Raw genomic sequence first — 27233 nt, forward strand, 5'->3', positions numbered from 1 at the left:
AGTAAAAAAAATTATAAAACAACAAAAATCATAACTAATAAAATGCTTCTTAGAAATGTAAAAAAAATGTAGAAAAAAATAAAAATAAGGACTTCTGCAAACTGATAGTGAAGTTGTGCTGTGGTTACCGCTTACTCACATCCAAGGACCACGCCCATGGTTGGGATCTATTTACTGTATAAAGTAGTGAATCTAATTTTCACTGTCACATTCCTTGGTGAAGGATCAATTGCAGCCATTGAAAAGCATGGTTCGGAAAGATTCTCCACCAGGGAATGTCAGATTCATTGCTTTAGAAAGAGACCCCATAGAGTCTCATCCACAGCACCCAAAAAGTTTGAATGGGTGCAACAGTGAGCTCTTATTGCATATTTACTGTAAAATGTGCAATTTCTGATGAATTAGGAACTGGTGCAGAGTTGGGGATGAGCAAGCTGCTGGGAACTGCCATGAGTAAGTATTAAGCTGAAATATTTAATAAAGAAACACATATACTAAAAAAAAAGTTTGGTCTAGTAAAGTAAAATATATAAAAAAAAGTTATAATATTAAACAAATACATATAAATATATACCATTCATCAAATATATATATATATATATATATATATATATATATATATATACATATATAGAAATCAAATAACAAAGTAAAATACTTTTAAAACACAAACACTGCAAAGTAAAAAAACAAAAACAATAAACAAACAAAAAGGAAAACACAAATACAAAATAAGCTGGAACACTTATTAAAAAAGATTAGTTTAGATGATAGGAAGAGTTTGGAAAAAGTTTTTTTAGAGTTTGTTGAGTGTTTTCCAGCAGCAGCAACAGCAAAGTGAATGCAATGTGTGCACTGTAGTAGCTTATCTGAGTGCAGAGGGAGCGAGCTGGTGGAAAGTAGACACAGGGAGGAATTGGCAGCTTGGTACAAGCTTTCTACTGCATCTATGTAAATTTTCCTTCCTCCTTTTGTAGAACACCCCTTTCCTCTGCCAGACCACCCAACCCCTATAAATAAGCCATCACTGAACTTTTCCCTCAGAGTTCTGCTCAGTCTTTTACCGGGAAGAACTTTTTTTTTTAATTGATCCAAGTTATTAAAACTTTTTTTTGCTAAATTTTTTTTATTTGTTTAAAAAAAAAATGGCGAGCGAATTCAAGAAGAAAGCTTTCTGGAGGGCGGTCATCGCGGAATTTTTAGCCATGATCCTTTTTGTTTTTATCAGTATCGGCGCTGCTTTGGGGTTCAATTTCCCCATCGCTGACAACACCACTCAGACCGCCAGCCGGTCGCAAGACATCGTCAAGGTGTCTTTAGCTTTTGGGATATCGATTGCCACCATGGCTCAGAGCGTGGGCCACATCAGCGGGGCTCACCTTAACCCGGCGGTCACCCTGGGCTGCCTTCTTACCTGTCAGATCAGCATCCTTAAAGCCGTCATGTACATCATCGCCCAGTGCCTCGGCGCAGTGGTCGCCACCGCCATTCTCTCCGGTATCACCTCTGGCCTTGAAAATAACTCCTTGGGGCTCAATGGGGTAAGTCGGTTTATTTTTTATTGCTAACAAAATTGTACCTGTGTGAAGATTCCAAATTTGGGGGTGAATAATTACTCTGAATTAAATTGCAGCAAAACATTGTTCATAGAATTTATTTTTATATTGTTGACTTATTGTATATCTATCTTTATCCATCATTACATGTACTAACACATTATTCATAATCTGCAAAGAAATCTTAATAACAAGGCAAGAACACGATTAGCAACCCTCAACAACCAATCAGGTTTACGTTTTCACTAGTTAGAATCAAGCAGACACATGGAAAGTGCAATCTAATTGGCTGCTCTTTGGTGCTCAAAATAGGCACAGCAGGTGTACAAACCATAACTAGGTGTGCAGACCTGGGATCTCAGTGCAAGGTGGTGAAATATTGGGCACAGCACTGATAATTCACCAATCCATCCATCCATCTATCTATCTATCTATCTATCTATCTATCTATTTATCAATCAATCAATACATTTATCAGATCAATAATGTTGATTTACCAAAGGAATACAGGCTGTTAATGAAACAAAATGAATAATCTACCTGCGAGGAATAATATCTCCCTAAACTTAGTGTATGAACTGAAACTTGCAATTGAACCATCCAATCACGTTCAAGGAAAAATGCTTCATTTAGATCTCTTTGCACATGGTTGGGTATTCTTTGCAAAATGAAATACCACAACATTCACCAAGCTACTGATAGCACCAAGCTTTGATAAATCAGCCACAATATATCTTTAATGTATCTATCTATATTCTTTGTATAGATTAGATTTGCTCTTTCACACTGCACATCTTCCTTGACTTCTAATATTGATACAAAATGATATAGATTGAGATGAATTCATGATACACATCACAATCTGATTGTGTGGTACACCCGGCACCTTTTGGATTGTAAGCTCTTATGGTCAGGGTCCTCTCCTCCTTCTGTATCACTGTCTGTATCTGTCTCTCATTTGCAGCCCTATTTATTGTACAGCGCTACGTAATATGTTGGCGCTATATAAATATCATTTATTAATAATAATTGTATAATCTAAATTACAACAACCATGAACTATACAGTGCCAAGGCTTGCCAGATTTAAACCTAATCCCATGGATTGTATAGGTTTGTTATAATATCTCATAGTTATGATGAACCCCAAGGGAATAGTACAATTGCATTGTATAGAGAATAATTATTTCATGCTTTTTATTAGTTTTATTATCATGTAACATTTTAATGTCTGACAAATACCGTTCTCTGTAACCTATCTACATATTTCCTGGTCTGTTTTCTTCTATCAGTAATATACATAGCAGTGTCATACAATCTGTAAGGTTTAGTTTGGAGAATTGGCAAGTCGAGTTTTTCCAGAAAGTGACCCCCCCAATGTGTATGTGTAGGGGGGGGGGGAGTGGTCCAGATAACAGCCCCCTTGGTCAAGGCTGCGCAGGGCTTGGGTACATACAACCTGTCCATTAGTATTCATGTCAGCTGTTGTAACACTTTGATGTTCTCTTGGGAAGAAAGTCACTACTGTTTTCCGTCAGAGGAAAAACAACTTTCACCACTCCGCAGTAATAATTCATCCTAACGCCTAGCAATACTATGAATTTTCCTGGGCTGAGTAAGTATTGCTCAATGACTCGACACACATTACTCAACAAATTAAATACGATTAATACAATATTATTATTATTATTTATTCTAATTTCAATCTCAAAGCAAGCACCAGTGATCTAAGTAGATTCTGAATTTGTGAAACTAAAAGTCCCAGCATTCCATGCCAGCTAGCAGTGACAGGGCATGCTGGGGGTTGTATTCCTCCAGTAAGACACAAGAATATTCACTCTTACAAAAAACAAAATAAAAAAACACAGAATATATTTACAAATGAATTTTGAAAACTTGCAGTGGGATAGGTAAATGTTTTGATGTATTTGGTGGATCCTAATAATAAAGATGGCACAGAGAGGGTGGTGACATGGCAGGGGTTGCTGGGAATTAAGGTATTAGGGGTATTTTTATACCCAAGGTGGAAAAGCGCCCAGTTGGCCACTCCCAGGTACAAAGCAAATGGCAGCTCTGCACCTGGGAGCAACAAACTGCACCACAGGTAATCACATTTGCATGCTGCTGCGGCACAAATCCTCCAATAGCAAACGTGCGTCTAAAATCAGTTTGCTGCTTTTAAGGAACCATGCCACATTCTGCAGCAGCTGCATGCAAAAAAAGGTTCCCAACCACTACCATTTACTTGAAATTATGGGGAAGCCTGCAGCAAAATGCCGCATCTCACTGCATGTCTGGCTCTTGGTAAACCAAATCAGTAATATCCCATACAAGCTATAACATGGTAATGAGATTTTCTAAAGAAATTCTCCATATTTTACCTGTAATTTTATTAGAATTATCACTGTAATACTGCCAATGAATATCCTTGCTGAGAGGTTTATAGGGTGGCAACACTTTGTGCTTCTCTGCTATTTGTGTTGTCACCCTGTCATGTGGCCCGGCAGCTCCCTGGTGCACGGTAATCCGCTGCTGTGTGTCTGGGAGAGATTTGTATGGGCGAGGCTGCTGCCATGCAAATTCTCAAACAACAACAACTGGGTAGCTAAAAAGGAAGAAAATGTTTTGGGAACCACGCCTCAAACTGCTGCAGCCAAATGCAACTGCATGCAAAAAATGGTTCCCAACTTCAAGCAAATGGGAGAAGTTGGGACATTAGTTGAGCCCGGCAAGAACACCGAGGTTCTGTGTTCCAAGAGATAAGAATACTTCAGTTTTCCACATAAACTTACTCTCTTGCAGCTGAAGTTCCCTGGATGAGTCATTCTACTTACCTCACTGGGGCCCATCTCTTCCACCTTTCTGTTCCAGCACTGCAGCCGTCATGGTTTCTTTAGCATTTGACACTTCCGGGAGTGTCATGCAACTACATTCTCCACCGCACACTCAGGCTTCTTCATCCAACCAATTCCTCACTTAATGTAATGATCGGAGAAGAAATCAACAGCACCGAGCATGGCATCCGCTACTCCTATAAGTGTCCAATGCTAAAGAACCTTGGGGAAGCTGCAGTGCTGGAATGGTGGGTAAAGAGGAAACAAGAGAGGTTGGTATACTTGGCTCCTCTCCTGGGGTATCTTCAAATACTTCAAATATAATTCAAAAACTGCTGTTGCTAACAGAAACAGCATGCAAACTTCTCCAACTCCACTCCGCTATGCTCAGCTAAGTAAACAAACAATGCACAAAAAATGACCAAAAATGCAATGAAGGATCAGGAAGGTGTATTTTAGAACACAAGCAGCAGTGAGAATGTCTTGATGCATTTTATAATAGTGTCTCATATGCCTTCATAAGCACTGTAGCAGTAAATGCATTAGGATGTTTTTATTGCTATATGTCTTCTTAAATACACCTTGCATTTGTTATATTGCACTTGTGTATCTGTAGGGTCACTTTACAGGTATTGATGATAAAGGTGAACCCTTCCCTTCTGAGATCAGGTACAACAAAGTTCCTTTAGGGTTCTTTCACATCTATGGTGTTAAAGTGGGCATTGGGCAGCTCCCATGCACACAGCAAACTGGTGTTGTTATTGTTTGAAGAAATGCATTTGGCTGTGGTACAAATCTTTAAACTGCAGGTTACGAAATGTTATGTTGCTTTTTGGGAATCACACCGCAATCTGCTGCAGCCACATGCAAAAAATGGTTTCCAACCCCTCCCATTAACTGACGGGAGAGGTTGGGGATGTGGTTGAGCCTGTTGTAGATCAACATCTTTCTCAACCAGAGTTTCATGAAACCCCAAGGTTCCTCCAGAGGTTGCTGGGGGTTCCTTGAGCAATGAGCAGTTTGCACCTCTCCGGTCAGTATAAGTGACACCAATGATCTTTTTGGCTATCTGTAAGGGTGACATTCTTCCCAATGGCATGCAATGTAAAAGGAATTCTTCCAACTGACCACCACTGAGCTGTGGATGTGGATTATTAATTATAGAAGGGGTTCCCTGGAGACCTGAAAATTATTTCAAGAGTTCCCCATGTTAAAAAGGTTGGGAAAAGCTACTTTACATGGTGACTGCATTAAAAAGTAAGAAAACTTCACACTACGTTTTTCTACCTTTTACCCCCCATGCTTCTAAATTGGTGTACCCGAATCCCGCACTTTGCAGTTACAAAAGAAATAAACTAGCATCAACATTATATTTCTAATTTTCACTTTGTTCAGGCCCACAGCAGAGAGAAACGGTCATAAAAATGTCAAATAGGTAATTCACTTATTTTAATATTTTGGGTTAAAATATTTTAATATTTTAACCCAATATTTTATTATAGTTGAGTTCTTGTTTTCAGGAGTTCTGCACTGATTTAAAATGCTATCCTATGTCAGCCTGACAATTTCTAAAGCAAGGTTTGAAATAAAGATGATCGTTCAGTTCCACTGGGATTGTTGAGTGCAGATAATGTCGGTGAGCGGCCCCGGCATGGAGTTCCCCTGGGTACATGTAAGGCTGTAAATATCACATCTGTTCAGTAGGTTTGTCCATGGGTCTCCTCAGCGTGATCTGACCTTGCAATTCCCACCGTTTATATTTATAGTATATAAATTGAGTAAAGTTATATATATGGAGAGCAGTTCTAGCAGAAAACATAATGCAAAATTTTAAATACACATCTATATCAGCACGAACATAATTCTCTCCATCCCTTCCCAAATGTAACAGCTAAAGGGTGGTTGGGTCACTTTCATGTTCAAATGCACTCAATGTAGCTTTGAAATGGGCACAGATTGTTGCTTGGGATGGACGATCCCAATATTTGCAGATCAGCTTCATACATGATGAGAATGCATGGTCAACTGGACAAGGTTGTCAGTGACATATGGCTCAATTCACAAGGCTGAAAATTTAAATCCTAACTTTGTGCTTATTTTGTGAATTGATCCCAATGTTTAATTGTCCAGCAGAGACATCTGCAGAGGTCCACAATAACATCCTTTTCCAAAAACAAACCTGCGTCACACTCCATCGCCTAAAAAAGTAAACTTTCAAGACCAAGAAAATTTGTGTTTTGGCGTATTTTTTTAGAAGGAGCACTTAGCAGAGGTGGGGGCACTGAACTACAGGTAGTTGTCCCACAGACCTGGTCATGCTAAGATTTGTAGCTTCATTGCAGCTTCAGAGTCATCCGTTGCTCAAGGTGGCTTTGGAAACACAACACTTAACATTGTGAATTCACTGCATTTTCAGCTTTTTCTCTCCACCCATGGGAACTATATTCTTTACAACAATTTCCTATTATTTTACAACATTGCCACTGGCGGGTGATAGAGAAACAAAGAATTTCCGCACCGCATCATGCAGAAGAACTCAGATAAGGAATATTAGGGTGAAACACCCAACCAGAGGCAATTAAAGTGTCGGCCTGCAATTCTCTATCTTCCTGAAAAATGTTTATTGTATAGAAGAGCAATAAAACCGTCATCTTTACATTTACATTATGTTTTATTTGGTTAGGTATTAGATGTATCTCTGATGTCCTCATAATTTTGTTTATTGTTCCGAGAACTGTGGATTGTCTACAGCGTTGTCAGCAACTGTGTTTGTTCCATATTCCTGGACAAGGATCAGGTTTATTATGGTGATAAGCAAATTATAAAAATTATGAAATTGGAAAAATATTCTATTTGCCGTGAGTCGGCTTCCTGCTAGCAGCCGCATCCATAATGCTAACAAATTTCACGCTAGCCTGTAGACTGCTATCTTGTTCTGTCCTAGTATTTCCCAACTATGGGGATCCCTTAAAATAACTTTCAGGTCTTCAGGGAACCCCTTCTATTAATAATATATCCACAGATCACAGTATATTAGTGGGGTGGTCAGTAGGAAGAATTCCTCTTTCATTGCTGGCCATTGGGAAGAATGTCACCCTTACAGATAGCCAAAAATATCATTGGGGTCACCTAAACTGACCAGAGAGGTGCAAACTGCTCATTGCATAAGGAACCCCCAGCAACCTCCAGATGAACCCTGGTTGAGGAACGCGGATCTATAAAACGGGACATTTGCAGACTGGGACAATACGCTGGTTGGAATTTAAAGGTCCATGAGACATGGTGCTCTCTTCTTGCTTTATACATTTATAAGGATGAGATGAATAACAGTAATAATAATAACACTGAATGACGGAATAATAATCCCTCAGCAACTTGCACAAGACTAGTAATGAATTCTTTTTCTAAAATTGATTTTTTGGGACCCATTCTTTTTTTCCTGATCCAGGAATATAGTTATGATATTAGTTACACTTTAACTAATTTCGTGACGTTTTTTGAAGAATTTACACTCTGAAAACCTTGCAGGTGTGCCCATTCGGTATCTTGAACCTGTGGCAGGTGAAGGTTACAGAATGTGATTATTAGTTTGGTTTTGTATTGAAAATTCCTGCAATTTGGGAGGGGTTATTGTGTGATGTGCTTTAGGTGACACCATGCTGATAATAAAATCACACTTATTTTTTTGTCGATTTGAACAATGATAGGCAGGCATAGAGGAAGAGGGGATAGCAAAATCAGACTCTGATCAAAAGAGCTTGACTTTTGCAATGGTGAAACTTGCAGACATCGGTGACCCGGAAGCTTGCCTAGTTTGGGGCCAAGAAATATTTGATATCAGCTCTAATGAGAGATAAGTTAAAGCATTACAGGGTACAAAGTATATTTTTTCATTGTAATTTTCATAGTTACATAGTTAGTTAGGTTGAAAGAAAAGACAGAAGTCCATCTAGTTCAACCACTGGGGAAATAAACATATTCCAAATAGAAACCCTATAGGCATAGGTAATACAGAGGAAGGCAAAAACAGTATTTAAAAAATACTTTTTTTTTTATTAAGTATTTTTTAATATGCAGAGGTCACAATTTGGGGTTGACTTACTAAAGGAAGTGATACTGTTCTTTACACCAAGCAAATGCCTTTAGGAAACAGTTTATACTTATTTAGTAATTCGGCCCCATAGGCTCCATCAGCGCTCATTGCTTTATGGGATAAAGAGGCCGCTAACAATTTTGGATCAGCTGGTCTATGGGCATGTGGAAGGAATTCCCATTGGGTCTTCGTGTTTGTAAATACCACGAATGCAAAAAGAACTGCAAAGTGCTAAGCCGTATCAGATTCCTAACATTTTCCAAATGGAGCCATCCTTTTTTTCTGTAGGATATTCATTTTTACTACTGGGCTTCTCTGAGAACTTTAAAACCAGTTTGCATGTTTTTTAAAACTTTCATATTTTGAATACTTGGTCTGTACCTTATGGATCTTTGACTCTGACCACCATTTACAACTTTTTCTTCAACTTGCTGTTGGCCGGTTGCTAGAACAAATAATGAAGTAATAAAGACAGGAGGGGATTGGTGGAACCGATGGCAATGCAAACTAATGGTTGTAAAGGTTTTGAGAGTACCCTGACCCCATACCAGGCACCTGGAGGTCCAAAATTTCTTTGCCCCACAGGTTTGGTACGGTCAAGTAAGACAAAGCAACAGATTCACTTTAATGGCAGCCCCAAAATCTCCATTCCTGTACATTGAAATAAACTTTTCTCTGCTTTATGAACTAATAATAAGGTATTAATGCCTGGAGAGGATAGCTAGAGTCAAGTTTGCATAATGTAAAGGTTTTGAGATCACTCTGACCCCATATTAGAGAGGTCCAACATTTTTTTTTGCCCCGTAGGTCTCCTTTAAAAGAACCTTTGCTATGGCCATGCCGGTCACTTTAATGGCGGCCTCAGAAGCTCCATTCCTGTCCAATGAAATGGACTTTTATCTCTGATTTATTTGATTTGCTAATTCTCTGATATCCCAGCTGCAGAAATGCAGATAAAATTGTTATTAAATTTCCACTGGATGCCTTGAAAACTCCACCAATCTAACCAAGGAAAATGTTTTAGTGCAGAATGTTTTCATTATCATTAGGAAATATATTTTAGGTGAACATTTTCCTACTTTTAGTGTTGACAGTGCATGAGAAATGATCGCGTTACCCGAGAATCCCTCTAACTTGCGTCAAAGGCAGCGCAGTAGATTACTGGAAAGGATTTGGGATTGGTGGAGCGCCAGGCAATATGAATTTGTTTTGCTGCTGTGACAGTATTCTGTAGGACAGAATGCATCATTTGCTCCTATTTTTACGTTCAATCACTTTTTTCTCTCCAACCTCCAAATCAATCTCCTAACCTAATCTTTAAACTTTGAAATTTGCCATGAAAATCCTAATCCAACTCAACCGCAAATTCATTATTCTTCAAGCACAGTAGCCAATGATCTGTGCAGTAATTCATATTGAACCTTTGTCTTTCTGTAATAAAAGACCGGTCACTGCTGTTCTCTCTCCTTGTGCATGATGACTGGTCTTATCTCCGCCCCTTGCTGTAGTTTCCTGCAGGCTGTTGGTGGCAGGTGGGACTACTGGCCCCTCCCACAGCTCTGCTCTCTTAATGGACAGCATGCAGCACAGTGAAGTCTGGATTTGCAAAAGCATTTAGAGCACACAGACCAATGTAGTGCCTTTTAAAAGAATCTATATAAATTATTTTTCAGCCTTAAAACCTAATTGAATCTTCAAAACTCAAAACTACATCAGTTGGGTCTAGCATGCTTGAGAATGACCCTTTCCCATAAAGCAGAGGATTCAAATGTGCTTACAATTAGTTGCAAATATTGAAGAAACCACAAGCATCTACAGAAAAGTAAAATATTACTATGAGCTGTATTATCATTTTAAAAAATGTTATTTTTTTTGGTGACAAATTTTAGAACTGCGTTTTATACAAAATCCACCTGGAATGTATTTCCAAAAATGATTTCCTAATATTTGGCAAATGTTTTTAATTCTGGACCAGATCCCTTCTAGGTTTGCTGGATCACCCAGATTCTCCCATAATAGTCTATCCAGTCCAGGGCTTTCATAAATCAGACCCAATGTCATGCAGGCTCATTAAAAAAAACGGCCATTTAACAAGCTGAATATATAAACGGCTCTAATGTACAGTGCTGCGTAATATGTTGGCGCTATATAAATACAGTTTATTAACATTAGTATTATTATTATTAACAATATTAATAATAATAATAATAATAATAAAATATAATATAAAGCTTTGGATTTTTGTATATGCAGAAATCTCCTAGATTGTAAGCTCTTCTGGGCAGGCTTTGCAACCCCTATTTAATGTATAGCACTACGTAATATGTTGGCGCTATATAAATACTGTATTATTATTATTATTAATAATAATAATAATAATAATAATAATAATAATAAATGTGCAAAGGGAATTATTTGTACTTGCACACGATCAGGTGTTTGACATGAATGCAGCTCCAGCTTATTTTCCCTAATATAGCAAATTTGCAAAGTGAATAATCATTCACCTTTAGTGAATCCACAAGTAAGAAAAAAATACCTTGCAACTTTTTGAAAACAGTCTGTACTTTGGCTGCACTGATCATAGGAAATCCTATGAATGTGAACAGCGGACCATTAGCTGTGTATTTAGTAATATTGTAATATTATGTAATGGTGACCCCACGTCTCCCCATTGGGTGCCCCAATACTCGCTTCTGCTAAGTCATGCTAAGCGTGACAACAAGATTTTCTAACGCTCACTGCGATAGGGCCCGAGGGTGTAGTCCTAAAGCAAGATGGCCATTTCATATAGAGTCTGCACCAAGAGATAAGGATTCAAAAGTTTCACAAGAAGGAAAATAAATGCCGTCTAAGAACTCAGCGAACTCTTTGTTTGGAATTCTCAGCTTGTGACTTAGTTTAATGCAATAACTGCTAACGACTGACTGTAATAAACCGTGTTATGAAAATGCACAGCGAGCCATTCTTCTTCACCATCATGGAAAATTTATCTGCAGCTAAAACGTTCTGAGTTTGGGGGATTTTCATAAGAATTGGAGAAAGAATTAGACCAAAATAAGTGCTCATGACGAAAGTCCTAATATTGTATTGTTGTATTGGTAAATATCAGGAAATGTATAAAACAAGGCAGGGATGAAGTTCCATCATGGGAGTCCCTACTGCACAAGCATTGGCTGGCAGTTACACAGAGAACAGATCAGGGGATTAGCAATAAAAAACTAGAGTTTTCTTTTAAATTGTACCTTCCACTTACTGGCCCTAATTTATTAAAGCTCTCCAAGACTGGAGAGGATACACTTTCATCAATGAAGCTGGGTGATCCAGCAAACCTTGAATGGAAAATTGAAAACATTTGCTAACAAATAGCTAATGACTGCCCATTCCAGGTTTGCTGGATCACCCAGCTTCACTGATAAAAGTAAATCCTTTCTAGCCTTGAAGAGCTTTAATGAATCAGCGCCACTGGGAGGGGTAGTTGTTGGGTAGTGTGATGTTGGCTAGCATTTTTTTTGGATATCACGGGGGAGATTGGACCTCCTCTCATGTTTTTTTTTTGCATCCCTAAGCTTTGTTGGTTAGATATTGTCACCTCCTTCCTGGTATGTTGTCAATCCGGGACAAGAAGTGATGTAAACTCTCCAACAAGCACAGCAAAATATTAAGTAGGGGGTGCTAATGTGAGAAGAAGCCCCAGTGAGCTTTTTGTTATTGTCCTTTCATTATTGCAGATTTTCCCTCACTTCCTATTTGGTATAAGGTCGTCTCAAGAACAGGAAAAGAGGAAATATTTGTAATGGAGCCCTACGATAGCAATAAAACCTGAATGTTTATTAAAATTACATGAATAAATTGGGGAATAGATATATGTTAAGGAGGTTATCCCTCCACGTGACAGAAGGTGGTGCTGTAATCGAGGCACGTTCTAAGAAAAGGGGTAAATATTTTACAAAGTCAGCAGCATAGTACCCTCTGCTGGAGAATTGGGTAAAAGACGATAAAATGGAGGAAGATGTGTTGGCATTGTCCAATGGAAGAAATGTTCTGATTGAGCATTGAAATTTCAGACTCTTCCACTCACATATGCCCACCTGGGGGTTTAGGGGCGTTCTCAAGTTCTTTTGTGTTTTCCAGCTTCTCCTGTTATATTCTTCATAATAAAAAATCCATCAAAATGGTTATAGCTGGTGTACAGACCTGGGAATTCAGTACAAAGACCCCTATAATGGGAACAGGGGGTGTACAAACCTGGGAACTCATCAGAGAGATGATAGGAGCCCCTTATAATGTGCACAGTGGGTGTGTAGACCTGGGATCCCAGTACGGAGAAGGTTGCAACCATTCACAATAAACACAGTGGGTGTACAGAACTGGGAACTCAACTAATGGTGCAAACCATTCATTAACTCATTTTGGGCACAGTGGGTGTACAGTAACAGAAACCTCAGCACAGTAATGTTTGGGATCCATTATATTAGTCATAAAGGGTGTACAGATCCAAAAACTCAGGTACAGTGGTTACATCTGATAATGGACCCAGTGGGATTACAGGCCAGTGCAGAATGTTGAAAACCACTCATAATGGCCATAGTGGGTATGCAGACCCAGGAACTCAACAGAGTGATGGTTGGAATCTCACATAATGGCCACAATGGGTGCACAGACCCCAGAACTCAGCACAGGAATAGTGGGAACCCCTCACCATTGACACATTGGATGTATAGTCTTGGAAACTCCCAGCACAAAGACAGTGGGAGCCCCCGTTAATGGAACAGCAGGTGTACAAATCTGGGAACCCGGATCAGTGATTGTTGGAATGTCTTATAATGGGCACAGTGGGTGTGCAGGCCCCAAAACTTGGCACAGGAATAGTGGGAACCCCCCACAATTGGCACAGTGGATGTATAGACCTGGGAACTCCCAACACAAAGGTGGTGGCACTCCTCCTGATGGGCACAGCAGGTTTACAAACCACCCAGTTTATCGCGGAGACCTCTGTTCAGACATTACCAATTTTTAGTGGACTTTTGCTTTATTCAATGTTGCATAAATATAACATTTTATCATGATGCAGTTGTAATGTAATATTCTAAGATTTTTTTTTCTCATTATGTCATTAGTAAAAGGAAAAAAAACACAGACCGTGCCATTCAGCTGCCCACAATAAGCTTATCAGAGTACAGATTTTCTGAACATTCCCAGAAATTCCTAATGCCTGAATGTCATCGTTTAACATGCTTAAACATTGGTATTTTGTGGCTAAATGGCAGGGTTTAATAGCACCTATAGGCTTTGCAGCTTTTTAAAGGTTAGCCGAGGAATGCGTTCACTTTTCTCAGGCATGAATAGACCCCTCAAAGGATTTTCTGGAGCGGCTCACTGTGCCAACGCATTTATTCCAGCGTGATTGCTGCGGCACGCCCTCCTCGGGGCTGAAAGAGTGGCTTCTTTTGATTCCATCCTCGTGCTTGTAATCAACAACTGGGCCTAACTTTTAAAAAAATATCCACTGTGAAATCATGAGACCTTGTTTTATTTTTAGACACAGAAAATGTCATTGGGACCGATTTGCGTTGCCATATCGGCGGTAAAAAAATTCGCTTGGAATTAGGTAAAGAAAAAGTTAAAAAAAAAAGCTATTCATGACATGACAACAATGAGCACCCCCAAAAACCAGGGGAAAGATTTTGATGAAGTCACCGCGCCTCGCTCGGCTGTTTGCAGACAAGGGGTGTGGAAGGACGCCGGAGGGGGGTCGCATTCCTAATCTTTTGGGAAGACTTTCCAGCATACATTGAAACCCTTGCGGTTATTGTAATAACGTACGAGATGCGAAGGAATTGTAAATAAAAGTATCAGCCTTTTTTTTATTCCCCCCGCACACAAAAGGGCCAAACGGATAAAGGCTTGATTATTAATGAGCGTTTTATATACAGACAGATAACATAATAGTAGTCATGGTGACGGAATTCTTGGAGAGGTGTCAGGTCGCCCAATAGATGCTCGTAGTGTAACCGAAACAGTAAATTGTCTACATGATTAGGGAGGGCTCAGCCACTGACAGCAGCGTAAATTGTGTATCTTGGCAGAGACTTAAATTGCTGACCAAATTAATCAAAAATTCTCTTTGTTTTAGTTTGTCTTTAGGCTTGTTCATCCCTAGTACGGGTGTGAAAATATAGTTTGCAAGAAAACATTTCTCCTTTCTGCTACAGAAATCTTTCATACTTTGTAAAAACTAAGAGCAAAACTCACAGCTAGTCATGAGAAAAATTGTTTGCCAAAATTTTTCCAAAATTGCATATTTTTGTCCTGTTTTTCTGTTGCCTAGTATGGGTGTGAAAATATAGTTTGCAAAAGAAAACTTTTCACCTCTCTGGTACAGAAATCTTTCATGCTTTGCAATCCAGCAAGTAAAAGGGGCAAAACCAACAAAATTGTTTGCCAAAAGTTTTACCAAAATTGCATATATTTTATTTATTTTTCTGTTTCCTAGTATGGGTGGGAAAATACAGTTTGCAAGAAAACTTTTCTCTTCTCTGGTACAGAAATCTTTCAAACTCTGCAATTTAACAAGCACTAAATAAGTGCAAAAATAACAGCTAGTAATTTTATTCTTAATAAATAGTAATTTAATAGTAAACTATTCATGTCAAAATGATTGCCAAAATAGCAATTTGTAGGCAAAATTGAAGGGAAATGCAGTGGTTACTAAGAAGGAAAAAATGTTTCAACTTGTGAGGGTTTCAGTTTGAGTTTAATTACATTGGACTGTAAGGGAAGCTTTCTAGCTGTTGTAGTAGATCAAAACCCATTCAGAAAAATCTCAAATTATTCTAAAACTTCAACCGGGATATCATTAGGTTTGTTTTGTGTATAATGAACAATTGTTTCTTTTTTTGTTCACCAATTATCTAATTTGGTATGGCTGATCTTCTCCAGAATATTTTTGGATGGGATGCAGAAGAAAATATACAGGCAAAGTATGCAGCCCTGACACACCACCCTGCGCCGTGCAGTGGACCATAAAGAACCTATATGCAGTATATTGCACAGATGTGATAATGTGGGGATTAGGTGAAACATTCTTGGTGCCTTGGTGTGTTTCATCTAACCACTCCAAATCCAAGGACTGGCTTGGCAATGCACCAAAGCATCCAAAAACACAAACATCATTCCATTGCAGCACATCACAATAATGTGTTTGCCTTTGCTGCAGCACTACTGATTAGATCAGTGTTTCTCAACCATGTTCCTCCAGAGGTGGCTGGGGGTTCCTTGAGCAATGAGCAGTTTGCACCCCTCAGGTCAGTGTAAGTGACACCAATGATGTTTTTGGCTATGTGTAAGGGTGACATTCTTCCCAATGGCCAGCAATGTAAGAAGAATTCTTCTCACTGACAACCACCATAATGTACTATGAGCTGTGGATATAGTAATTATAAAAGGGTTCCCTGAAGATCTGAAATTTTTTTAAGGGTTTCCCATGTTAAAAAGTTAGAAAAACACTGGATTAGATCCTTGTGCTGTTCCAATCCTTAGCTCAGGTCTACAGGGGCTGAATACAGAATAAATCTAGGTACTTGCATTTACTAATAACTGTGAAATATTGAATACAGAACTTTCAGCAGAACATTATTTGCTTTCTTTTTCTCTACAGATTTATAATTATTAATAAGTTCCTATATTTGTTCTTCTTGTCTTGTACAGCTCAGTGCTGGAGTGACTGCAGGACAAGGGTTGGGAGTGGAGATCCTCGTTACTTTCCAGTTGGTCCTTTGCGTTGTAGCAGTCACAGACCGAAGGCGTCATGACATCTCCGGTTCCGTTCCTCTCGCCATTGGACTTTCTGTTGCCCTGGGGCATCTGATCGCGGTAAGAAGACATTTTCCTTTACAATTCTTTCTGCCTGCTGACATTGTGTTTTAGACAGGGGTCCCATTTCAAATCTTGGACCATGTTGCCTGTTTATTGCTTTGACCTTTACTACCCTACATGACAGTCATTGCCATATATAACAAAGTGTATGTGGAGAACCCTTCATGTTATTGGTGTTTCCAGTAAAGGGCAATGATGCATTTGCACCCTGATCATTTCTGAATCGGCAACATGCTTTAATCATCCATGAGCAGCCTAATGCAACAGATGGTGGTTTACCAAGTGTTGTTCTAGATATATCTTGTGAAAAATTTCAGATCACCCAAAATTTTATAAGAAGTACCAAGTAAAATGATCCATATTTCTTTGGTACTCTTCATTGAAATTCCCGGACCTACCCTATATGACTCAAATTTCGTTAGCAGTAAATCATAAAAAGGGTGTCTAGTTCCTCCCCAAGTTTTCCAAAACTAAAAAAACATTTTTGACTGATCAACAAAGGGGTTTTTGCAAAACACAATATTGGATAGAAGATAGATCTTTGCCTTGTGGTGCTATTTATTTCAAATGGCCCCCCCATTCGGTGATTCATTTATGTGAACCATCTGTGTACATTGTGGTGGATTTTGTTAAAAAAACTCATGCAAGTACATTCAGATCTATTGTTAATCCATCCAAAAATGTGATGAAGCATGAAAGTGTGTGGATTATCATGCAAGTGTTAATGCAACCCATATCCTAAAAACCCTAAGAGTATGGGTCTGATTTATTAAAGCTCTCCAAGGCTGGAGAAGATACACTATCATAAGTGAAGCTGGGTGATCCAGCAAACCTGGAATGGATTTCTTCAAAGTGCGACCAAATGTTTTGAATCCTGGACCAGATCCAGTCCAGGTTTACTGGATCACCAAGCTTCACTGATGAAAGTGTATCCTATCCAGTCTTGGAGCGCTTTATTATATCAGAGCTGTATAATGAATGATAATATTTGCAAATATATATATAAACCTAAAAACATTATGAAGGGGTTTCCATGTTATAACCATTTATACTCAGTGACCCAACGGTTACCCTCTGGTTTGCCTCCAGATGGCAACTGGCACCCCTCAGTGCCCTAAACTATGTACATTCAGAAAAGGATTGGCTTTCCAAAATAGGTGGAACGTGATATACAGTGGGCTTTTGGAGAACCTTACGCTGATACAGAAAAACCCCAAATCACAAAATAATTTAAACATGTAAAATAACTGCATTTACAAATGTAAATTATAACTACCAGTGATGTGTGGCATTCATTTTCCTTTTCACAGATCGACTACACTGGATGTGGAATGAACCCAGCCAGGTCTTTTGGCTCAGCTGTATTAACTAAAAACTTTACATATCATTGGGTAAGTTGTCAGCAAACTCCAACCAAAGTTTGAGATTATTATGAGATATTCAGGAAATGGAAAAGATTTTGGTGGTTGTGTTATCCTGGGATTCTAAAAGCAGTCCCATAGGGTTTGCCAAAGCCGGACCGTCTGCTCTGATGGGCCAACTGTGCTTGTTGGCCCAAGGGTCTCCTGGCTCCTCACCACCAAAATCAAACGTTTCTTGTTTACAAGTCTCTGTAGGGCTGGGAATGGTAAGAGTGGGTCCGTTCGTTCTATTTCAATACACCTAGACACCTAGACTAGAAGATCAGAGGTGTATCCTTTCCTTTCTAGTAGTTTGCGTCTTGGTTTTTGGGTCCGGACAGCACATTTATCCACCAACAATAGTTCATTAACTGAGGCCAGAACAATGAGGTCCCAACTAGATGGGCAGTGGCATTGGCTCAGTGGCTAGGAGTCTGGCTAGCTACTACTCTTGCATGAAACTGCAGGTTCGAGTCTGGGCCAAGACACTATCTAGAGCCAGGATACCATGGAGATTGCAGCTTCTGCACATGTTTGTGCCGATTTTCTCCAGGCACTCTGGTTTCCCAAACTTAGGTTAATTGGCTTCTCCTCAAACAATGCCCCTAGACTGTGGTAATGATATATGACTATGGTAGGGGCATTAGATTGTGAGCTCCTTTGAGGGACCTTTTGACAAAGGATAATTGCTCAAAGAAAAAAAAAATAAAACTGATAATGTTCTGTGCCCAAATCATCAACTTTATTGGCCTTGCAGCACTTTAGGCAAAAGGCAATTATGTGCAAAATCAGGGCCAACTCCAAATAATGACTATGGCTGCAATGGAACATCCAACAATGTATGATGGTCAGGGATCCATAAGCGTTGGACTGAATATTTGTAATCTGAGCAAATAATTTTAGGATCTGACCTTTTTCTAGCTGCGGCCCTAAAGCATTTGACATTCTGAAAAAGGCAGCAATAGTGAAAAGATTTGATTAGGTTGAAACCATAAAACCATATGGAAGATCCACTGAAGGGCCCGAATGACCAAGAAATTTAAATGTGAGACTTTAAATATGGGGGATATGGGGATGACCTTTGATATAGGGCCTAATTTATTAAAGCTCCCCAAGACTGGAGAATATAGTCTATAATGGCTGAACCTGGGTGATCCAGCAAACCTAGAATTGATTTAGTTTAGGATTGAAAACATTTGCCAACTAAGAGCTAATGAATTTAAGAATACAATTCCAGGTTTGCTGGATTACTATCTTCTCCAGACTTGGAAAACTTTAATAAATCAGCCATTGTGTGCATGGTCTACAAGAAAAAGAAATCTAATGTAACCCTCCTTTTTCCTTATTGTTAGATCTTTTGGGTCGGTCCAATGATCGGTGGTGCTGCAGCCGCCTTTATTTATGACTTCATCTTGGCACCAAGAACCAGTGACCTCACAGACCGCATGAAGGTTTGGACCAACGGACAAGTGGAGGAGTACGAATTAGACGGAGATGACAACACCAGAGTGGAAATGAAACCAAAATAAAGAATGAAATAAACAAAAAATTCTATGGAGAGATGTCAGTATTATGGACTTTTGTATAAAGAAAAAAAAAAGAATTTCCAAAATTGTTTTGTTATTTGCATTTTTTTCCAGTTTGCTTTCCATGCCTTTGCATTGTATTTTCTAACCTCATGTTCAGATACAAAAAAACGTACTGTAATATTTTATCTCTTTTTTTTAGGATGTTGCATGATAAAACAAGCATGACCACTAAGTATTTACAAACAATTCTAAAATGTATGTTTTACAGCAATAGAGGAATCTTATACTCTGCATTTAAATTAGTGAATACATTTTCTGTATCGGCAACGTAAGAATCGGTGGCAGGAATATTTATGGTTGGCTTTTCGGAGATTGTGGAAATGGATTTGAGGTGTGTTAGGAATTGTTCACATGGACGGTGAAGCTGTGGTGTGAATAATGCCTCCTCATGCCCTGAAACTGCACCTCACCTGTGGCCACCCTAGGGAATTAATTGGGTTGGGAATGAGCACTTCAATACCATTTGCTGCCAATTAGTCAAATGCTTATTCATTAGGAATGGGAATAGCTATTGGGGCTGCCAAGCTGCTGGGAGCCACTGGGGAACTAATGTTACCCCATGCCCATGTAAACTAGTTCCACAGGTAAAGGAACAATGATTTTTTTAATTCTCAGCTTGGAAACACGGCTCCACATTGACCAGGGACTATGCAGGCTTCTTAAGGCATTCACTGAATACTTACTGTAAGCTAAGGTCATCCTAATGGTCAACCAATGTTTCCAAATGGATTGATTTTGTGTTAAACCTGCACTCCTGATAAAGTGGACCTGTGCTCAAATGTAATTGTAACACTTTATTAGGGATATATCTGGTTGAAGATCAATAGGCAAGTCTAAATACATACCTGTGCATGAGAAAATGCTGCTCTTGGCTGTTCTCAGTGCCTAATATTAGTGTAAATGGTAGGCTCTGTACAGATGTTCAATTTTTGCTACTAGATTTTGCAACTGTGCAACGCTCATTTATTCCTATTGTTAACAATTGCTTACAATGTTGAGTGACAATTGAACATTTGCACAGAGCTATGATCTCTCTTGGTGAGATTGGGTAATTATCCACTTCTGCAAACCTAAATAAGCGGTGCCTAGGTGTGCAGCCAGCACTGCAGGTAACCTATGGAAAGAGAAATATTTCAGTACGATTAACAGATATTTCACCCTGGTCCACGTTGAGACACCAAACTGAGTGCTTAGTAATGGAATTTGTTTCAGTTTCCTATTTCAGAGTGACAATGCTAAACCAGTATCTTAAAATAAGCAGCAACGTTCACAAACAGGATTTGCCTAATAAACGAGAAACATAATGCCAATAATACTGCAAACAGATTTAGGGTTTCCATATACTTGACCTGAACGTTATTCAGACTTCCTCTGCAAAGTGAGAAATAAGAAAAATATGCATATGGAATATTTGCTGCATGAACAGAAATTGTGAAATGAAATGGAGTTACCATCAATATGTAATCTATTTTGAGTTTTTAACAACATAATACTCTACGTATGGAAAAAGTGTAATTTTCAGGTGGACTATGTAAGTTGCCCAGAAGGTAATTAGGCAATAATAAAGTGTAGCATTGTTAATGAGGCGGGGGTATCTTTGAATTATTAATAGACACAGGGGAACAAATGTATGTTTTTGAAATACAACATAAATGGATATCTAGACAAGGAAAAAAGATCTTTTTTCGGAAATGTTTTTGTCCATTTGATACATCAGTTGTTAAAGGAAAGGTGATATAAGAAATAGATTTTTAAAGCAATAGGCAAAGAAAACTCTGATAGTTGTTGAAGAATATAAGAGCGCCACTTCATTAATTGTACATCCTATCCTTTCCTAGATTAATCACTGGACTGTCTATTACTTTGTATATATCACCTAGAAGAATTTGTAGTCATCGTACTCATTGTCACCCTTGCAGTGCCTATGGGGGAAACATGCCATATAAATATATAAATATATATATAAATATACATAAAGAAAAAAAACTCAGGATTTTATCAGACGTAATATATGGTTGGTAGAAAATAACAATAGCTGACGTTAAATGCCACATGTCTCTGAAGTGTAACACGACTAAAAGACTATACAGTACTTTATGTATCATTGCTTAGCTTCACTGTTATCAAATATCACAATATTGTAAATATGTGTCAAGATGGATTCTGAATAAAATAAGCTTGTACTAACAGAGAGAAAGATGTTTGCTTATATCTGTTATTTGATGTTGTATAGCGTTACACAGCAGGTTGGGTTCATTCAAATCAAAGCTTCATTTGAGGAAAAGGCAGAGGGAAGATTGAGAGAATGAAGAAAGGGAATGGGAGATAGATGAAGAAGGAAAGAAATAATTATATGAAGGAATGAAGGAGAGAGAGAGGAAAAGAGAAGGGAATGAGAGAAGGGAAAAGGAGAAGAAAAGAGAAGGGATGGTAAATGAGAGGAAGGGGAAAATAGAAGAGGTGAAGGGAGGATGAAATAAAAAGAAAAGGGAAGAAGAGATGAAAAGAGAATGGAAAGGAAATGAAGAGGAAAAGCAAGAAAAGAATAGAAGGAAAGGAAGAAAATGGGAGGGGAGAAGAGAAGAGGAGAAGAAAAGAAAAGGTAAGGGAAAGAAAAGAGAAAAGGTAAGAGGTGAAGGGAGAACAAAAGAAAAGGGGAAGGAAAGGAAGCTGAGATAGAAATAGGAGAAGAGAATTGAAGGGAGAGAAAAGAAAGAAAAGGGAGAAGAAGGAGAGAACTGAAGGAAAGATTAGGAGGAGAAGAAAAGAGAAGGGAAAGGAAAGGAATGGAAGGGGAGAAGGGAAGAGAAGGAAAGAAAAAATGAAGAGAAAATGAGAGAGAAAGGTTTAGAAGACAAGCAAAGGGAAGAAAGGAAGAGGAGCAGAAAAGAAAAAAAAAGGGATGGGAAGAGAGAGAGAGATGAAGTAAGATACAGAGACAAAGATGAAGGCAAGAGAGAGATGATGATGATGAACACAGATAGAGAATTGAAGAAGGCGCTAAGGAAATATAAATAAGGACAGAGACAAAGATAAATGCAGATAGATAGAGATATAGACATAAAGGGTGAGAGAGATAAGAAATGGGAAAAAGAGTTTAAAAGAGCAGAGAGGGAAAAGGTGGAAATGGTTGAGGGAGCGATATAATACATCAGGTAGAGATGAAAAGGAGATAAAGAGGAGAAAAATATATAAAGGAAATCAGGAAGAGATGAAGGAGAGATATGAAAAGAAATACAGAGGAAGAGATAGAGATAGAGTGGGAGCTGCAGGGAAATAAAGGGGGATAAGGGGGAGTTGGATAAGAATGAGGGGTAGAGATATAGCGAATGGGGAAAAAAATTGGAGATTTCGAATGTGGTCCCTGTACAACAGAACCTAGACTAGGGAAGGTAAAAACAGCAGAATGAGCAAACCGATCATTCTGCAGTGCTAGCGCTATTATATTGAGACATGGCAGCAGCTGCTACTTCTTTTACTGGGCCTGATTTATTAAAGCTCCTTAAGGCTGGAGAGGATACACTTCCATCAATGAAGCTGGGTGATCCTGCAATGAATTACCTAAAAGTCCTTTGCAATTTGTTAGAAAATGTTTTCAATCCTTGACCAGATCCATTCCAGGTTTTCTGGATCACCCAGGTTCACTGATGAAAGTGTATCCTCTCCAGTCTTGGAGCAGCTTTAAGAAATCAGGCCCATTGTATAGTAAAAGATTGGGGGAAAGACAAGATCCGTAGCTAACAAAAATCCTTTTTACTGCCCTGTTCTGTGTTGTGTGGAAGATGAATGATGATAGATAGCCATCATTCAGCAGGTAAAAGTGCCCCATGATATATATGTCATCTTTGTATTTATCAGTGTGTGTTGTGTGACATGGGATTGTTCTGTTGGCTGTCCGAACACACAAATAATATTGACAGACAAGCAAGGTTCCCCACTTTAGAAAAGGGATGGTATCATAAAGGGTGCAGGGACCAGCCTGCAAGATCACTATGCCCAATGGTTCATTGGTGCACCCAGAAAAATAGCACTGACTGGGACCTGAATAGGAGAATTATTTATATAAATATCTTGCTTCAACAGGATGGGTGGGCAAAATAAACATTTTACCCAGAGCCTCCCCTTCCATGCAGGTCCCTGTTCAGGCCCGGTTATGGGTTAGCAATGCTCTGTCCCTATCTCTCTTCTTCATACTGCTGCACGGGTATTTTAGTGGAAACAATGCACAGAAGCCACCGACACGAATGAGTTTACATTAATATATTTATACAACCACAAATATAAACACATTTTTGTGAAAACGACTTTCCACTCTCCGGACTAAAAAGGCGAATACATTTGTGCCCATGAGCTGACAGAGCTTTTTTTTTTTTACTCTCAGCCTGTGGAACTTTTGACGTTTCTATGAAAAGCGTTCCATTTCTCTTTCCAGTGAACACATCTGCAATTATAATGTGCTAAAAATAGCCCCGGGAAAGGGTTTATATAAAGAACTTCGGTGTGGCACTTTTCTTGAGAGCGTGACCTCTGTCCTGACAATGGGCGCTATGGCCTCCTTCGCCCCTCTAAGCCCCGTCTATCTATGGATAAGCTTCTGTGAGTGCGGAGGAAACTTGGGTTCATTCCTATTTATAGCCACAATGATATGGAGACTGCTTGCTGTGAGCAACAACTGGTAAACCCAGCGTGTCCATGATGGAAACTGCTACTAAGAAAATAATCATAAAGTGACTCATTCTGGCCAATGAATGTTAGAGATGAAGTTTAGTCTGCTTGTAATTTTCCTTTACTGGTTTCTCCTTCCCTCCTTTCATCAAATAATAGTAATGTAATTTTCAAATAAAACTTTTTTTTTCTTTTTTACATTTTAGCCAATGAGACATCAGTTGTCTCCTATCCAGGTCCCTAGTTACTGCTCTTTTCTGGGTGCAGGGGACCCCTGATCCAATGCCCTTACAGGTCGGTCCCCAGCACTCTTTATGATGCCACCCCGGTTATAAAGTAAGGCAAGGATCTGTGTTAATGAGTGGGAACCTTGCTTGTGTGTCTCTGCACTGCATTTGCCATAGAGAAAGACAACGGCAGGTAAAGGGGGCCAGCAGCCCTATTAACCCCGTACATAGCTTAGGTAACCCCAATGGCCACTTATAATTATTTTGCTAAAGCAGGTCTCGGCTCCACCCGGGATTACAGGAACAGAATTCAGTGTGGAATCACCTAGATTCAATGGTCAGCTGATGGAGGATAGTAAGAAACCAAGCACAGGGAAGACATTTGGCAGGAATAGTAACAATCAAGGCAGGGGTAGGACAGGCTGTCAGCTCCGCTCCCCTAATTGATCCTCCAGGTCCCGAAAAATCCGAATTTGATGTCCGAATTCACAAGGCCGTACGCGCTTACGAGTTCGTTAAACGAGACAGGTCCAAATTGCAGCGAGATCAAATTTACAAATCTCGCTTGCTCATCCCTAACCCTTACTTCTTACCCACCATTCCATATCCCCTTCCTATTGTGTGATACTTCCCCCACCTCCTAGATTGTAAGCTCTTCAGGGCAGGCTCCTCTCCTCCTCCTCCTGGGTCACTGTCTGTATCTGTCTGTCATTTGCACCCCCGATTTAATGTACAGCGCTGCATAATATGTTGGCCCTATAATAATACTGTTTATTATTATTATTGTTAATATAATATTAAAATATACTACGTATCTAAAAATAAAAAAATAAAAAATATAGGTTCTTTATTCATATCAATATAATACAAACCTAGAGTAAATTGTTTAATTTTTTAATCAATAAGGCACTAAAACTCGCTGATGTATTATAAATGTTTTCACAATTTTCTGGAAAATAGTTTTGTTTTGCGCTGCTCAATTTTTCAAAAACTTTCTGAGAGATTTTAACAAAGATATAAAAAATTAAATTCAATATAACTAAAGGCGGAAACGTTTCATGATAAATGATATTTTACAAAAGGCAAGAATCCATTTTTGTTTGCCGTTTTGCCATTCGTTTCTTTGACACAGCCATTTCCAATGACAAAACTTTTATAAATTATAGAAGTAATATATTTATCACTGATAGCAATCTTTAGAAATAGTTTTCTGATTCTCATTTATTGATTATGGAATAGCTATGACAATCTGTAAGCATCTTTGGTTTTTCGCATTGTATGCGAGCGCCATACGGATGACACATCGCCCTCAGAGCGGGAGACGATGGGGAGAATCTGTCTCTAATTTTCTTTCCTAACGTTTTCTAGAAACCAGTTCAAAGAAGAAGAAAAAAATGTCTGGTGTCACAGTTTCTGTCTACCAATTAAATGTTCTCATTAACATCAGTGCAAAATTTAGCAGATAGGTTTGGCAGCAACTCAAGAATTATCCAGTAGCTACAAAAAACAATCTTAAAGCGTTCTATAGAAATGTGTGAACTGGAATGGGGAAGATCAGCATTTTCTCCCCGCAGGTATGGTATAGCTATGTGAATGCGCTGGTAGTTTGCTAATACCCAATCACCTACAGGGAGTCCCTGGGTTACATACGAGACAGGGACTGTAGGTTTGTTCTTAAGTTGAATTTGTATGTAAGTCGGAATAGGGACATTAATTTAATAAATGCATTAGGACAGATGTTTGTCTCAATATATCATTAGACAACATGGTGTCAGTTACTGTATAAAATCCTCACAAACATTAACTTCTGGAGCAAGCTGTGCTTTGATATGCAAAAATAAACAGCTGCAGAGTTTGTCTTGGTCATTAAAGAGTTACAAGATGTTACAGATTAGCTCAGCTCTTAAGATCACCCACAACCTCAGCTGTGTTTAGCAAAAGATTTCTTCTGCAAGTCATGCAAACTGCCCTCCTCCTCCATTAAGCCTCTGTCCTGCACACAAGCAAGCAGGGAATCCCCCGTTCGTATCTAGGAGTTCACCATATATCGGATGTCCTTAACTCGAGGACTACCTGAACAAGGTAATCTTAAAAAAAATAAATTCGTTTTTTAAAGATGATTGGATGGTTGAAGCCAACCGAGCTTCATCTTATCTCATTTACTAATTTCCTCATTTCCATTTACTTGAAAAGAGATAATTCACTTTGCTTTATGAACAGCTTATAGTCCTTTAGTAATAGACTCATGCCTTATAGTACTACAGAAGTTTGTGTTTGCACAAGGAAAGTCTCTGATATGCTCATACACTAAAACAATGCACTCACCATGAAGCTGATAACTATTTTCAACACTTAAGAACAGTTGACTGCAAATAGGCAGTGTGCTCCCTCTTGTGGTTATTCTAGGAGTTGCTGTTTTTTGGATAATAAAACCATAAAAGAATGGTTTGTAAAAAAAATGCCAGAGAAATGAAAAACTGGTATACTTGTTAAATAATTTATATTTATCTCTATCCATAACTAAACATAGCTCTTCTATACAGCACAGCTGCGTTTGGCATGGAAATACCTTTTGCTTTCTACAGAAGTTATGCAAAACTTAGAGGTCTTGTCCCTCTCCCTGCCTGTGAATTAACAGTAAACGAGAGCAGACAATTTCTCCATCACTCTACAACCTCCTCCTATCAGCAAGGTCTTATTAGCCAGTTAACTGATTGGCTACTTGTGTTGCTTTACCCTCGCCCATTATGAGCTCTGATGTACAGGAGCTGCAAAGAGCTAATGGCAAAAAGTCAAATTCAGTTACTTGCATTAAACAGATACATTTACTGAAGTACTATTAAATAGAGATCTTGTGTCTTTTAAATCAATTTAAGTGACCCCAATGAGCTATATGTAAGGGTGACATTCTTCCCAATGGCCAGCACTGACCACCACACTAATATACTGTGATCTGTGGATATAATCATTATAGGAGTTCCCTGAAGACCTG

General features: G+C 38.8%; 1 protein-coding gene across 1 annotated transcript; it reads left to right on the forward strand.

Annotated features, from left to right (window-relative positions):
* Positions 1 to 1045: 1045 nt before the first annotated feature.
* On the forward strand, positions 1046 to 21546 carry AQP1 (aquaporin 1 (Colton blood group)). Its single transcript, XM_072412983.1, has 4 exons — positions 1046 to 1541; positions 16193 to 16357; positions 17671 to 17751; positions 19113 to 21546. Exons 1-4 carry the CDS (start codon positions 1146 to 1148, stop codon positions 19287 to 19289), a joined length of 819 nt encoding a protein of 272 aa, XP_072269084.1. The 5' UTR covers positions 1046 to 1145; the 3' UTR covers positions 19290 to 21546.
* Positions 21547 to 27233: the final 5687 nt, after the last annotated feature.

The sequence above is a fragment of the Pyxicephalus adspersus genome, chromosome 5 (genome assembly GCF_032062135.1).
Source record: "Pyxicephalus adspersus chromosome 5, UCB_Pads_2.0, whole genome shotgun sequence".
Classification (NCBI taxonomy): domain Eukaryota; kingdom Metazoa; phylum Chordata; class Amphibia; order Anura; family Pyxicephalidae; genus Pyxicephalus; species Pyxicephalus adspersus.

Excerpts from the sequence above, each read along its gene's own strand:
- AQP1 (XM_072412983.1), top strand. The coding sequence starts at position 1,146 with ATGGCGAGCGAATTCAAGAAGAAAGCTTTCTGGAGGGCGGTCATCGCG. Across the intron at positions 1,542-16,192 it reads ACTCCTTGGGGCTCAATGGG|CTCAGTGCTGGAGTGACTGC; the intron begins GTAAGTCGGTTT and ends TGTCTTGTACAG. Across the intron at positions 17,752-19,112 it reads AAAACTTTACATATCATTGG|ATCTTTTGGGTCGGTCCAAT; the intron begins GTAAGTTGTCAG and ends CCTTATTGTTAG.